Source organism: Mixophyes fleayi, chromosome 9 (genome assembly GCF_038048845.1).
Source record: "Mixophyes fleayi isolate aMixFle1 chromosome 9, aMixFle1.hap1, whole genome shotgun sequence".
Lineage (NCBI taxonomy): Eukaryota > Metazoa > Chordata > Amphibia > Anura > Limnodynastidae > Mixophyes > Mixophyes fleayi.
The window spans coordinates 62661536-62678274 of NC_134410.1; the positions used below are offsets into that span (position 1 = coordinate 62661536).

A 16739-nucleotide genomic window follows, 5' to 3' on the forward strand; every position below is an offset into this window, starting at 1 on the left:
ATCCCATTTTACATAACAAGTCTCTTCCCAGCAAGTTAGTAGGAGCTGCTGCAGCCAAGAGAAACCAATGCTTGGTATGCAGGGGCCCGATAGTAACTTCTGTGGTTTTAGTTAAAGGATAATGTAACACTTTTCCCGTTACCCCCAAATCTGGAATAGTTTTACTGGTCACCTGTAGATTGAAAGGAGAGGTTATCACAGATCTGGCCGCCCCTGTATCTACAAGAAAAGTTTGTTTCCTACCAGTTATGTCAACTATCATTGTTGGTTCTTCTCTCAGACTCTCAGTTAACCTCACTGCTGTAGACTACAGGTATGACCTAACCCCTAGCGCTATCGCTTTCCCGCGCAGCATTTGCTGCTATAACATGCGCGGGCAGGTGTGAGTCTTCTAGTCTATGTGAATTCCTCCTTGGAGGATATCTACGTGACCCACCCCTATGTGTATTGAGTTTTTCCTTTTTACAATCTTTCATGAAATGTCCTTCTCCGTTACAGTTGAAACACCTCATTATTTTATGTTTCTTGTTATGTGGGTTGTATGCTGGTGGTCGTGCATGCATTCCCTCTAGAGCCTGTATACTTACCGTCATTAACCTATCACTCTTCTCTTCCTTTTTTCTAAAAACATTTTTGTCATGCTACACAGCAGACTCCCTAAGAGAATCTACTGTGATGCCTCTCCAATTAGGTAATGAGGTTTGCTCTCTGGTTTTTAAATTTTCCCTAAGACCATCCATTAGTACTCCTACAGCTACCTCCCTGTGATGTGGATCCTCACCTATGTTTGATATCCCAGTGAACCGTGTTATCGCTGCTATAACTCTAGTGAAGTAATCTGATGCTGTTTCACTATCTTTCTGTTTAATGGTGAACATTTTACTCCAATTTATTACTACTGGAAAATAGATGGCTAAATGTGTGACAATTTGTTCTATATTCTCTTGATTCACCTCATCTGTAAAGGTGTCGTCTCCCTCCAACAAACAATCTTTAATACATTTTTGTACGTTAGTATTGCGAGGAAGACATGCCCTCAACACTACATGCCAATCCTTATTGGTTGGTTCGTGTGCATTTCCTAAGTCTTTAACAAACTTCTGACACTTAGCCAACTCTTTTCTAGGATCTGGGAATTCAGTCATAATGGAACGTAATTCTGATCTAGTCCAAGGACAATGCATTGTAACATTTCTTAAAGGAACTACACCATCCTTATCCGCCTTCCCATTGGGAACGGATATTGTGCGGACAGGATACGTACCCACCGGTTCACTATCTTCAGGATTAACTACAGGAGTAACTACTTCAGTACTTTGGATGTTATCCCTCCTAATAGTCACACTACTCTCACCTATCTCAGCCATTGCCCCCTTTCCATACTTACGCTGAACCTCTAGCATATTAACAGCATGGGCAATGGCTGAAATTACAGTGGGTTCTTCCTCTTCTTCAGAAACACTTGTTTTAAACGGACTTAAAACAGGATATAACTTAGCAAATTCCTTATTTTCATTTTTAATAACGGCTGTACTTACTCCTCCCGCCACACAGGGTTGCGGGGGCGCACTTGCGCTGAGTTCTCCACGCTTCTCAACGGCTACTTCAGCTGTGCGCGCGCTTTTCGCCACGCCTACTTCCGCTGTGCACTCGCTTCCCTACCACGTGTTACCTTCCATTTCCCACAATTTCAAACAATCATTATATTTATTTCTCACTTTCGTTGACTTAATCAACCACACTTTATCTTTTACATTATTTAGTACCTTAGCATTAAAACTCCCTATTGTTGGGAAAGGCCTACCACAATCCTTGGTCATCTTGACCCACTTGTCGCAATACGCAGTTGCGTATTCACCATATTTCTTACACATAAGAAATCTTGCTGAACCAATAAGCCCTTCCTTAGGCAGTACCTCGTCCAGCTCTAGCATCTGCTTAGCACCCATGTTGAACAATATCAATATCTATGCGGACCACAGGCAATACCACAGTACTCTGTCTCTTCCGCAAACACTTTCAACCCTTTGCTACAGACAATCTACCGCTAGAGATCTCTAATGGCCGTGGACGTATTTTCTCAGGCCGCGTCCACTCGCTTCCTCTCGCACCAGACGAGGACCCATAACACAGAAATATCACAATGAGCCACGGGGCTATCAGCTCCTCGATACCCTGGCTCTACCACCAAATCTGTTGAGATCATCACTGGTAGTGCAAAGTCGATACAATCAACCTGCCTTTCCAATATAATTCCTCCAAGCTGCTCTCCCAATTCACAATCATGGTTGTCCTTACCGTGCGGTCGGATCGCACCGCTTACTAACACTAATTATCAGTAAACCATGCGATCTATTGGGCGCGCTTTGCAAAAAACCCCTTTGTTTTCGCCCTCGGTATACATGCCCCGTCTACCGTCCTTCAGTTGGGCAACCTGCCTCGTCAGACAGCAACTGAGTACAATCAACAATAAAACAGTGTATCTACGTCACGAAATCACACAATATACACCTTGTCTGCGCAGAAAATCAAAAGTTCCCAACAATAGTAATAACGTTTTAGAGGCTTTAACAAGTGATTAAACTATGCATGTATCAAAACGATTGTTTAAACACGTGGAAAATCTACCGGAAGTTCACATACGCTAGGCAGGAAGTACACATACGCTAAGCAATAAAATATATTAATACGAAATATGACAAAAAAAAGAAACAGTTTTCTCTTTTGTCCCTAGATTCAAGTTAGCGCACCTTCAGATTATGCAAAACGGACATTCGGTTTCACAACACAGAGTAAAAATCAGGTTTTGAACACATTGCGTTCTTACCCATATATAACGCGTCTCCACCCTTTTTTGCGGAACCGAAATCTGTTGGTCTTGCATATCGTCCGGTAACGTAACCTCCGCGCGAGCCCCCAAATTGTTATGCATGTTTTGTCGCTATCCAATAACGATTGTCGAAGCTTGATTTGTGTTTCCAACGCACAAATATTTATTCTCAAAAAGTAGCAGAATAATTCAAGCAAAATAATAAGTACAGCCGTTACTTATCGCAGGCGCTCTGGATCCAGTGAGGTCTGAAGTCTGTGGTCAAGATGACTGAACACTAGATGAAAAGCTCCTGCTTATATGCAAACAGAAGTACAGTAAAACAATGCAGATGGTGTGGCTTGCTTCTATTGGTCCAGGCTTCAGGAAGGTCCAGTGGGTTGCAGATCATAGGCTAGTTCAAACTAAAGAATCCAAAGGTGGGGGTCATTTCTCCAGGGGATGTGCTCCGTTCTTCCCGCCAAGACTCCAGTGTCAACTAGTCCATTAGCATTTTATAGTCAGCATCATATTAAAGATGTATTCCCTAACATCAATAACTAGAGTATGCAATGTGCGATCTCTTCGCCGAATGAACCGGACAGCTGCTGATGAATAGGGGATTAAAATGATATCAGACACGACACACTTCCTTCAACCTGAACCATATGTATTACTAATATGCATATAACTTATATTACACATAAACACTACTATAATTTCGACATAAATAACTATGTGTTGCAACTACAATTAATGTGTACTATTTACAGATGTGCGTATTTGTGCGAATGTGTATAACTGTGTAAAAAACTGTTATTGCCACGTGTTGCGGCTGCGTACGCCCTTCCACACCGTAGCGTGCAATACGCATCCTTTCAGACAAAGACAACCAAGTTTGCTCAATATTAATTGAAATGACTTTATCCAATTTGCCGACTTCGACAGGTACTAAGCAGGAATCTAAGTTCTATTCGCATGGAGTGCCTTTGGTGACAGCGCTTTGTATGAGCTAACATCCCAAGTAGGCAAGTAGGGAGACATGAGCTGTTATCAGCATTATATCCAGAAGGGCCGCGCTATGTATTAAGAGAAGACACCAAGGACCTTGTCATCACATGCCTATAGACACTGTACTGCTATATGCCGGGATGCTGTTGCTCACCTGGTTATCGTGCATTGTACATTTGTAAAATTGCTGTTTTGCTGTGCCATGTTAAAGTACACCTTCAGTACTAATAAACTGGTGTTGAACCTGCACCTGGTATTGATCCGAGTGATCTAAAGGACCTTGTATCCTCACAATGATATTACTGTAAAATTTTAACAGCATCTACAGACAATGCTATTTAAAGCAAGTAGATAGGTAACAATGGATTGTGTGTGTACAATACAAAGGAAGAAAGGTCAAGACCAATACCTAAATGGCATGGGGATCCAAATAGGCTGGCATTAGAGTGCCAGGAAAAGCAACAATGCTGGTATTTTCATGCACAATATTGTCATTGAAAACTGGTCACCACCCAAATAATATCCAGGCAACAGTAGTGCTGTTATATAAAAGTAGATTATTGATGAAAGAGAAGCTGACAAAGCTTGTGCAGAGTAACAGGCTATAGTTAGTTCATTATACAATGTCACGGATGGGTTACTGCAACTCATAACCCTAACAAGTATCCACTGCTGAGAGACTAAACCAAAAACATTGTAGTTACAGTAAGCTACAGCACATTGGGACCCTTAAATAGATCAATGCTAGAATGCCACCTCTTTATGTACAATGCTACTTCTCAGGGGCATCAGTTCTTGGCAGTAGGGTACTACTTTCTGAATGAACTTATTTTTCAGCACGTTAATGCTCCATTAAAAAAGGACAGAAAAGCCTAATGGCGGCTCCATGAATGTGACACTGAATTCAGAATAATTATGTGACTACAATCACCAGCTATTAATCCAATAAAGTATCTGTCGGACCCAATGGAACAAGCAGTAGTTTGCAACAACTATGAGGCAGAAAGTAGTAGTCATGGGCAGCATCATTATGCCAAAATTTAGTTCACGAGTTCATGCCCAAGTGACAGAATCAACAGTGCCGTAACGAGGGTGGTGCGGGCGGTGCCGTCGCCCAGGGCGCAAGGCCAAGGGGGCGCAGCAGCCGCCTGCTACCTGCCTCCATACCTGCCTCCAAGAGAGAGAGAGACATTCACAAGACTTTGAAGCTTCAACCCTTAAGTCCCGCAGTGGAACGCATGTGCGTTCCACTGACAGGAAGTTCGGCATTTGGAACACAAATGCCGAACTTCCTGTCAGTGGAACGCACATGCGTTCATTCCACTGAGTCTTGTAAGTGAATCTCTCTCTCTCTCTCTCTCCCCCCCCCATTTCCTGACTGATTATAGGAGGAGATAAGCAATTAATAAAAAACAGGTACAGATCATTTATATCACTAATATATATGGCAATATCAGTTTTATAATGGCACATTGAGAGGTTCCTAATATGTTCTGACGACATTTACTAGAACAAAGAAACTTGCATTTTTTATTAATGTCAAGTGACAATGGTATTATCCCTGAAAAGCCACATTGCTGCATTGCCACATGATCAGGTCTTGTTTTATTTGTGTTAGATGCTGTATTAACAGCAGCTAAAAACATGCAGAAATGCTTGTATATTGAGCTCTTTATGAAACAAAATGCATATAACCTATTTGTTGATAAAATGGCCAGGACAACATTCAACACCATGAATGAAGAAAAATAATAATGTATTAATGGATGGAAATTGTAACCATGGGAGAAAGGTCTGACAGATGTGAAATGTGCCACAGAGGTCACTGTATTCTATTTTGATGCAGGGTTTTTTCTCCTCCCCCTCCAATGAAACATATCACAATATATTAAACTCACTTAAACCTACACATATTAACTACATAAAGTATTACAATACCTATCGCTATATATTTTTTAAATATACCACTGTGTGTGTGCATATAACAATTCTTTCACTAAAGTGCTAGCCACACCCACTTGTCAAATACCACTCCCACTTAGATGGGGGGCGCCGGTGCCCTGTCTCGCCCAGGGCACCAAAATTTCTAGTTACGGCACTGAGAATCAACCACCTATCAAGTGACTTGTCATGGTATCAGATGTTAGAATACGACTTCAAACGCTGCTCGGGTGATGACTAACTTCCCAGAGGTGCGGAGTCTAATGGGAAGAGAGGTATTCACCAGGGATCCCCGCAAGGGGATATGGGCTTTGCTGCTTTTTAACCACAGGTTGCGGTCCTCTAGGAGGCACAGAGCAGGGTACGACAACCCAGACACAGATGAGACGAGAAGCTGAGCTGGAGCACTGGAAGGTAAGTACATAGATAGATCTGAGAAGCGAGATGGAATGGTAACTGGAGCGTGGAGATCCTAGTAGGTAATGGAGCACAGGATTGGAGCTGATGCGCGGTTTTCCTGAGCAGCAGGACGCAATCAAGGTTGAGAGATGGATGACCCAAACTAGAGGAAGAGGTGATGAGCTGCAGAGCACAGAAGCGCTGAGATCCTGGCGGACAGTATAGTCTAGAGTAGACACTGGATCGATGATGATACACAATGCTCTACAGATTAACCACAGATCTTCATTGTGGAACAAGTAACACAAATATAATGGAAAGGTGGAAGCTGCAGGTAATTGAAGCGCTGATGTCCTGAGAGGCAGTATAGCCTGGAAGCAGGATCAATGATGCGCTATGTGCTGTAGGTTTGCCACAGGTCTTGATCGTGGAACGGTTAACACAAGTACTATCGATACCTATAGAAGATGACTGGAGTGAGAGTGAATGGCATCCTCACAAGGGGTGACACCTAAAGATCTGACAACGGACGGTAGGAGAAAGTGCTTTAAATAGCAAATGTGAATCCAGGGGAAGTTTGAAAGCCGGCCAATCTCCCCTGGAATGCCGAGCATAACAAACAGTAGCGGTAGTCAAAGGAAACCACTGCATCGGTAACCCCAGACAGACTCACAGGTGAGATGTGCGAAATGGTCACAGGGTAAGAAATATAATACCTCTGTCATGCTTTTTAATTCTTTTTTTTTTTAAACGTTTTGGAAAATAAACTACAAAAGTAAGAAATACAGTATAACTCAAGTAGATCATGAGCTGCCAAAGTGGCTCCTTGCCAAATGAAAATCTCTACTTCCTTTATTAATATGGTTTATTAACAAAATTAAAATTATATGTTTAAAAATAGAACAGCATATGAGAGGACAATACACAGACATGTAAAACAAAAAACCTAAACGCAAGCAGTTTTATCAACCCAAACCTGCCAAATATCGGAACAGTAACAGACTTTATGCACATATTTTTGTTGAGATTATAAATATAGAACTGTATCAATTGGTTGATTCCAGGCTGCTTCTGAAGTTCGCAAATGTTTCTTATATTTCTGGCACATAAAATTAGGAATTAAAATAGAGCATGAGCACATTTTCTGTGGACCTAGTTCTAAACAGGTTTGTTTCTCCCCTTTCCCCATAGGTGGTATAAACTAAATTGTCATCAATTATGCATCATTCTCTTGTTTAGTGGTGTATCTAGACAATAAAGGACCATATAGCAAGATTCAAGGGTATTAATCCTTGAAATTACTCATTGAATGTCCTATTGCTAAGGAAGAACCCTATCCATCAATAATCGTGCAATGTAGAGAGAAAATATCAGCATCTGCAGCTCCTGACAATGAATGTGGGTCTTAGATGTCTAACAGTGATAGCTTCTCTGGCCACAGTAAGCCACTTCTATGCATGTTGCTCTCTGTTTTAGGGGATAGTCCCAAACTAAAAGCAGTTATTCTTCAGGGTTAAGAGTAAAGGAAAACATGACTCACCATCTGACTGAAAGTGAACAGGTTGGGGAAACCATTAGCGGTTAAACATAGAACCCTTCACAGAAGTGGGCATCCAGATGTTAAAAAGTGTGTTATATTCCAACTCAAGTCGTCAGAGACATTTTTTTTACATTTATACATGTTTACCATCACCATTCACCCTCAAAGCTGTAGCTTTAGACTTAGTGATTGTAGTACTTGAATACATTGTATTCTACGTATATATATATTTGCCTTTATTCAAACCAGTAAATTCCTTGCTCCAGCCAGAATATTCTGAGGGTAGGTAACCCCACTTTTGTTTATTCCCAAGCATCTGCCTACAATTATATATACTAAAACAGGGGCGCACGCAGGATTCCCCCCCAAAAAAGAAAAAAAAAGCGAAAGCTCCGTTTTGTCAGCTCTGTACTATCCAGCAGCCGCGGCGCTGTCAAAGAAGCGTCCGCGGCGGTGCTGTATTGTATACATAGTACAGGGGCACTTCTTTAGTGGAGGGGAGGGGTTTCTGGAGACCCAGAAACCCCCCCTGTGTGCGCCACTGCTAAATTGTCTGCTAAAAACAAACCACATCCTTATTGCAAGACCGTGTACTCTACACCATCTCAAATAAAGCAGTTCAGTAAAGACATGCAACCGCCTGGACATGCAGCTACACTACAGCAGTCACCCTACACAGCCTCAGGGAATAATACACTGGTTTCCAATGCTTTAAAAACAAACAAAAAAAGATGGTCGGGCTGGTTCACTTGGATCTGCAACAAGTCCAGAAGATAATATTGGTAGTGGACTTTTCTTTATTTCGCACAGGACATAATTAGTTTATATACAAAACTTTGAGGGCATCTTGCATGAAGTTCATTCTAACCTCATTTTTTTTTTTCAAAACATTTTATAATAGAAAGGTCAATAAATCTAAACATAATGTATGTAATGCATTCTAAATGTGACAGCTATAATGACCTCTCCTCCTCCATTTGACATACTTTCTGTAATCTAGATAATGCTTAGCTGGCCATGGAAAATAAATAGTGTTTATTTACATATCTGTCTAATTCTTGTCGACAGCGGGACCCTTTGACAAACACAGCAAACGTACAAATTAAAATAATTTTTAGCTCGAGTTATATCCTCACTCCTAACAGGAGTCATTAAAGCACCAGTGGAGGGTGACTTCTCCCAATCTGCAGGAGTCCTTAGCACAGAACCCCCCGCAGTTCTGCTACTTGTGATCAGGGCACAGACTAAAAACATATTTTTAGATTGAATGATAGGTTACTATTGCATTGACAGGGGACATTATTATCAATATTTTGAAATTTTACAGTATATGACATAGGTTATAGTTTTTTGTTGCTCTTTCCTGGATCCTGGAAAAAACAAAGAATTCTCAATCTGCTAAATATCACTTAGTCCTTTATCTCTGTAAATGTATACCATGCATCCATTAATGTGTATAGCAGTATAGAAAGTATTCTATAGTGTGCGGAAATATATGCCAACACCCCAAGTCTTTGAAACGGACCGGCCAGTGATTCAAGTGTTTGCCTGTGATAAAATGGCAACATTACCAAAATTAATATTTATTTATTTTTACGGTCATATATAAACAATTTTACTATCTCAATAATCATTCTGGATATATATATATATATATATATATATATATATATATATATATATATATAAAATATCCTGAGAATTAGTTATCTGAAAGATCTTTTATTGCACAATTTACGAGGCAAAACCTCTTGCCCAGAAGCCACATGGACATGTAAACACATTTCAGTTCAAATAAGCAACATTTCAGCAGCTCATAACTACTAAAATGTAGGTTTACTTAAAATATAATTACCTTGCATGCCCAAATGGAAACAACAAGTATTATTCAAAGGTATTTATTCAAGAATAATTATATGTACACATTAATACATACATTAGAAGTCATGTTAAAAAGGTTTTCAGTTGTATTTAAATCATCTATTTTTAGCAGTTTTAAAAGCAAAAACACAAAAAAAAACAAAAAATGCCATATCTCAACCTGTACACCTTATATTATATGCTTTTTAAAACAAAACGTTTTGACTCGTAATAAATTACAACAAAAAAAACGCTCAAAACACAGATAAAGATATTAAATAATTGAGGTCATGTTAATTCACAAATTATCCCAGGTGGAAATTGCGACAGAATATGTCACAGTTCTAACTGTGGCTCAGTCTCAGGTGTTTTTTTTTCTTTTAAATCATTTTGAAATATGGACTGAAAGAACAATGTATGCATAAGAGAAGATTCAGAGTGGTTTCTCTGCACTGCATTACTTTCAATAATGTCTTGAAGTACTTCACTTATAGCATTGTCAAAAAGTGGGTTCTGCATCAGGAACATCAAAATTCCAAATCACAAATGTGACAAATGTGCGCACGGTCATGTGCTGCAAATCACCTGTAACAAAGCGGTATTTTTATATCTCGGCATTGATTAACTATAAAAAGGCTTTCTGCATCATGTTCTTCTTAAAAGAGACACTTTTAACACCCATACGAGCACAGAACATTAACTTGGTTCCAGAATTGGAAAAATACTCCTCTTGAAAGGAAAGCCTTTGTGATGGTCAATACACCATACCTACTCATCATTAATAATAATAAATAATCCAGTTTATTTTAGATAAATCACGTCATACTTAAGTGCAAAATCATCTACATTCTGAGGGCGTACTCAAATGTTATTTAACAAAAACAGGAGAACTATAGAATAGATTATTAGGGTTGAGGTTTATATTAGTGCAATAAGAACAAATATCAGTATTTGAGTCTTCATATGAAAGCACAAAGTTAAACAAGGTTGATTAATCAGAGACAGCACCATTAGTTTATCTAGTATAATTTAAAAAAAGTAAACATCTTCATGTATTTCCAACGTGATTATCTGGGATGGGGATACAGGCTACTTTCTTCAGACTTGTGTGACTAGATTTCTGTAAACCGAGAAACACACTAAACAGGAAATGCACCTTAAATGAAACTTAAATTTGTGAAATTTAAAATAAAATGAACGCAATATATTTGAAATTATCCAGATATGTTCCCCGCAAACAAGAGCTGCTAAGTACAACTCGTTATGTCTGAGATCTGTGTATATTTATTGGAAGCTTGGTGCAAAACTAGTATCCATCATAGCAGAAAGCAGTACAAGCCTCTACTTATATCCAGACAGAAGTACTGGAGCAGGTCTATTTTGTGCACATTCGTTTTGTTGTTACATTTTACTTTTAAAGATGTCATGGCAAGTATTCAAATTTGACAGATCTATTGAATAGTAGCTTTTCAACGTTTGCACAATTTTTTCCTCAGAGGCAGAAACACTTACATAGTAGTACACCATGATTATTTATTTAAAAATATGGTGAAAGGAATAAAACGTGCCACACAGACAGGTCTCTTCCTGAGGCGATTTGCAGCACAAGACAAGCTAGCTGGGGAGTTGGATTCCCATGCGTTAGGAGAACAGCAAGTCAAGAAAATGAAGAATGAATGAAGACAGGAGAGATGTCAGCAGGTCAGCTGGGAAATATGGATTCAGGACCCGGATTTAGATGGAGATCACATTATAAGTCCATTGACGTAGGTTACATGACTTAAAATGATTAAGGTTATTTTCTGTCTCTCTGAGCTATCTGGACCACAGCGATGATAAAAAGAAAAACGAGTGCAGGGGACTTTTGCACATGAAATGGGAATCTCTGCTACCAGCTGACACATCCCAGTAGTATTATGCTTTCTGAATAAAAGCAGCAGTTTAGATGTCAGCAATGCTTTATACAAGTATTTGTGTAAGAATAAATCCTGTTACACACACAAATATATATTAATATATATATACACCCACACACACATACTCCGTATAGTTTAGATTTTAAGATGCACCTTTGTTCCTGTGTAGACATCTCTAAAACCATGGTGCGAGCGGAAGTTGGAAGTTTGACCGTTGTTGCGCTTCACCCCGCCCTCTGAATACAGTGGCTCTCTTTGCAAGTGTGGATCCACTGTCAATTCGTTATTATCACATTATATGCATCATATGTTGCCACCAAACTGTATTCTCCAGACAAAACTGCCCAGAGAAGCTTATTGCTGTCGCCATTAATTTTACGGTTGCATCCTCCTCTTAACTTTCCTGGCACATGGCGTAAAAATCAACAATCTTCCTGCACCATTTTGAAAACAGGCTCATATCACTACTCTGCGCTCTTATTAATGTTTTGATGCTTCATGTGGCATAACACCGTTGAAGCACTGCTATTTTTAGACTCAGATTGGTTACAGGTTATTCTAGTACACGTCTGAAGAATGTATAGAATAGGTGCTCTGACCCAAGTCAATCAGTCCTAAAATATTGCAATAGAACTATAGATTTACAATTATGTACTTACTGAAACGAAAAGTACAAAAATGACTTAACAAGTCCTCAAATGAGCATAATTTAGAATTGGTACAGGTAGAATTTGTAAAAACAAAACAAAAAACAAAACAAAAAAAAAAGGAATTGTTTAACAGTTAAAAAGTGGTTTATGAAAGATACAGAGTTCAAATGTTTGGAAACCCATGTATATAATAACAAGGCTAATTACTGTACATTGGGTAGCATTTATCAACCACACTGAGTTATCGGTTATCGGACACCAACTATTTGCAAGGTAGTGTAGTATTACACAGGAATGAGGTGAGCTGTACTCTTGTCCACTGCTATTACTGAAGGGAAACTTCGGAAGAAACGGATTTAAATAACTTTAGAAAATATTTATCACATTAGAAGGTAGCAAGACAGACAGAAAACAAAAGGATGAGAAAAATACTTGATATCAGAGAAGATCTGGGCAAACAGAGCATAGAAGTTTAAAACAAGGAAATCAAGATATGGAACAGGAGCATCGAAATTGATGAATATGAAAGTACAGAAAAATCAGAGTTTATGGAACTGGTCTTGATATCCATGGTGCCAAAACCCCATTTTCTAGTCCAGGCAGCTAGTATACTTCCTCAGCAGGAGCAGTTCCCACATCCTTTAACACTGTTGATGATCTCTTCTTGTAGTTTCTTTCTTTCCTCCTCTTTAGATATTTGCTGACTGCTTTTGTCTGTCTTCTGGTTGCTGTTATTGTTCAGGACTCTGTTGCTCTGTGTATGCCACAGTTCTGAATAAAGGCTTCCAGGATTGGCCAGGAGTCCGAAATGTGTCCCTCTCTCTGCTACTTTACCCTGCCACAAAATGCATAGAGAGGACAGTCAAAATGGAGCATATCAAAACCCGGTTCATTCTGCATCAACCTTATCTACATATACTTTTAAAACTATGTTTTAGCATGTTTTACTTAAAAAACCAAAGCCTTGGTGTGGTACCGATCTATCATAGCCACAATCAACAGAAAGTAATCCATACAATGGACAGCACGGTGGCTTACTAGTCAGCACTTCTGCCTCACAGCACTGGGGTCATGAGTTTGATTCCCAACCATGACCTCATCTGTGTGGAGTTTGTATGTTCTCCCTGTGTTTGCGTGGGTTTCTTCCGGGTGCTCCGGTTTCCTCCCACACTCCAAAAATATACTAGTAGGTTAATTGGCTGCTACTAAATTGCCCTTAGTCTCTCTCGGTCTGTGTGTGTATGTTAGGGGCTTTAGATTGTAAGCTTCAATGGGGCAGAGATGGATGTAAGTTCTTTGTACAGTGCTGTGGAATTAGTGGCGCTATATAAATAAATAGATGATGATAGATTATGATGAATGGACCACTTGCTTTGTATTTGGATTATTTATTGCTTTTTGTATTTGTATTACCCTGCACTTGTCACTAAGGAATTTCGATTTGTGGGATATAGGTATGATTGCTGTGAAGTGTGTAGGTGAGCGCCCGTCTTTCTGATCAGTAACTAGACTAAGACAGGAGGAACCTATGGAATGTATGTCATGTATCTATAATGTATTCACTATTTGTCCATTTGCATAATTGTATAACACTAATCGTGAGTTACTGACATGAGCTTTTAAGGACTAGGCGACTATATACAGGGCACAAGTTTATATTTTTGTGTACATCATATTGACACAGGATTGTTTTCAGATCAACAGCATTTAGCATCACAGTTTGTTTTTTGGCCAGATCATGTGGATCAAAATGAATCTCCAAAGTGCAAAATAAATAAAAAAAATCTTTATTTGGCCCTAATTCTGTACTGGTATATCTGTATCGCAGTTGCTTAAGGACATGTAAACTAACCACCAACCAATGGGCTCTGTCGGTTTAGTTATGTGCACCGAAACTGCAGGTATAGCCGCAAGTGTAACAGAAATGGGTACTTGTGTACCCTTCTATGTACATCACAGTGGCAACATACAGACTAAAACGTTGTAATGCACAGACCCTCTTTTCAAATTTAAAATGCAGATCATGAAGCTCTCTTGCTTTCAGTTGATATGGTGGGGCTCTGCTATTTTTTGTGAGCTACATACTAGTCCGTGCAGAATTGTCAGTGTTTCTCTAATGTTTCTGGGATATTTGAGAAGCTCACTGCCCAGGGCCAGTGAGGAACGTACAGAAAATGGCAAATCCCCTGGCCTATGAAGGAAGATCTATGTGAGCTTTAGCAAAGGCGAGAGGTCAGTGATTTATTGTAGCATCATGTAGCAACATTTCTGGGTACTTGTGTACTTTAGGGACTCATTACCTTATTATATAGAACTTTAGGTGACGTTCGCTGCTACTTTGCGATTCTTTGGTTGTTTTTTTTCCAGCCAAAAACTGGAAATATCTTCTAAAATCACTTTGCAAGGATCACGGTTATTTAGGCTAGTCCTCCTCATAAACTCGGCCATGTACGACTCGAGGAAATTCCTGTTGGTCCCTCTTCTTTTTTTGTTTCCCCACTTAGCAGCAGATCCCCACATCCTTTCAATCTTCTGTGTATTTGCTAGAGCTTCGGGATCCACGAAGTTGAAGGTATGATTCACGCTTAGATGCTGGAAACCACTGTTACCGATATCCGCATAAGCTTGCCAACAATCCGATATGATTGTGGTGCCAGGTCTGATCTGTTCTCTAATAATGGGGAGGAGAGTAGATGCTAAACAGTTTGGGACGAGGACGACAAAACATTTGTTGCTTTCTCTGCAATGAGTCCGTAAAGTACACAAGTACCTGGTTGTAGTTTCATTTGCACTTTTTATATGTCCTTGAAAATGATCTTTATAGAAACTGAAACGTTGATTAAAGTCGGTAGTAGTCACAATGCTGACTACCCTGTCGGGGTAGTCAGCATCATTATTCCGTTCCCCACCCAATTAAATACACCATCTTTCAAATTTAAAACTTGGGAGTGCTAAAATATATACATGCTATGATTTTATAATGTCATATTTTTTTTACAGGTTATTTAATATGCGTATCTCTATCACAAATTCCATCATTTATGTCCCATTAGATAATAATGTACCTTAAAATAGATGCAGAAAAATCCATTGTAACATATCACTTAAAATGTGTACATTTATCTTTTCTCTATACTTTCATTTTTATTTGGACTCCAAGCCACAGATCATATCATTTATAGGATTATCAAATTAGCTACATAATTATTTATCCGTTTTACTTTGTTGTTTTTTTTACAGAGTAATTTCAAAATCTTATATAATTTCACCTGAAACGGATGTTTCAGGTGAATTATATGAGGTGTACTGGTAGAAACAATTTGCAGCTTTTCTCAATTTTTAAATAGAATTGTCCCTGTCTTAAATGAAGAGAGATTAAAGGAAAGCTTTTTTTTCCTGCCTGTCCTTTTATTCAATGCTGGCGTGTGCTTGAGTGTCCGATCATGCTGTCTTCCTATGGGCCAAGTGTGAATGCCATGTCAGCAGGGAGAGATGTATAACAGCAGGGATGCGAATCTAAAACAAGCTACACTAAGCACACATCCAACAGAGCTGGGAGTGTGATGTAATGCCTTTACAGACTAATGCGTCTGAATTATACTGGGCAGCACACATACAGGCTTACCAGACCACTATGAGACTATATCACCACTCTCTGCAACCCAAGGCTTTCCAGCTTTGGTCCCAATACATTGATCACTAGTGGGTTGTAGTGTGAAATTATCAGGAAAATAGCAGGTAACAGACTCCAGCCAATTCATTAATACACAACTGAGTGGCTGGACTGCCATAGTAGCTTGAGAAACTCAGAATTATTCCCTTATTAGACAGAACTGGTGACAGATATTCAAATTGTGAATATTAAGAGACCTAAAATAAATTCTATTTAATAGAACCAAAATATATGACTAGCATCAGATATATATTTCCCATCACTGTGAACATAAATTAGAATCATACACTACAAAAAAGAATTGCTTTTGTAATAAACTGCACACTTTATTAATAACCTATATGAGCAATAATTTTAACACATTAACATAAATTTTTACAGTTGACAATTCAAGTTTTATTGAATGTACTCTGCTCCTTGCTTTTTGGTGCCAGGACACAACACAGAATATAGCTGCTCATCTGTCTCCGATTGTCCAGCATGACTAAATCTGTTTCCAATTTGGCAAGGCCAATTCCGCCATCCAATATACATGGCCAAAATGAACAGGTCTTGTACTGTAGTGTGTAGGCCAGACACACAGAAAGGGCAAAACATTTTCCCTCTCTTGATGCCTGCATAAACAGATGTGGTTACTGGACAGCAGACTAGGGTGTCTTATGGTCCACTGTGGTCCAGCACAATTTTGTATATTTGTAACTGTTACTAGTTGCTCTTTTATCGATAACAAATTGTACTCTAGTCATAGTTGTCATTTGGGTGCTTTTATGAACCACACATTAATGCATTACTCAGTAATTAGCAAGTTAGTTAGTGCAGTCAACAAAAAATATTGATTGGGCAGCGAGGTGCTGATATATGAAGCACATATTAACCCAATTACTGCGACAAGGCTTGATCATATTATTGCAATATATGACTAGACATTTACCACAACAGG

General features: G+C 39.1%; 1 protein-coding gene across 1 annotated transcript in view; it reads right to left on the reverse strand.

The window, feature by feature from the left end:
• Positions 1-9406: 9406 nt before the first annotated feature.
• ABCB7 (ATP binding cassette subfamily B member 7) overlaps positions 9407-16739 on the reverse strand; it is a 93734-nt gene continuing 86401 nt past the window's right edge. Inside the window, exon 16 of the mRNA XM_075184430.1 lies at positions 9407-12961. Coding sequence (XP_075040531.1) covers positions 12743-12961 — 219 coding nt within the window. The 3' untranslated portion in view covers positions 9407-12742. The remainder of the gene's footprint in view (positions 12962-16739) is intronic.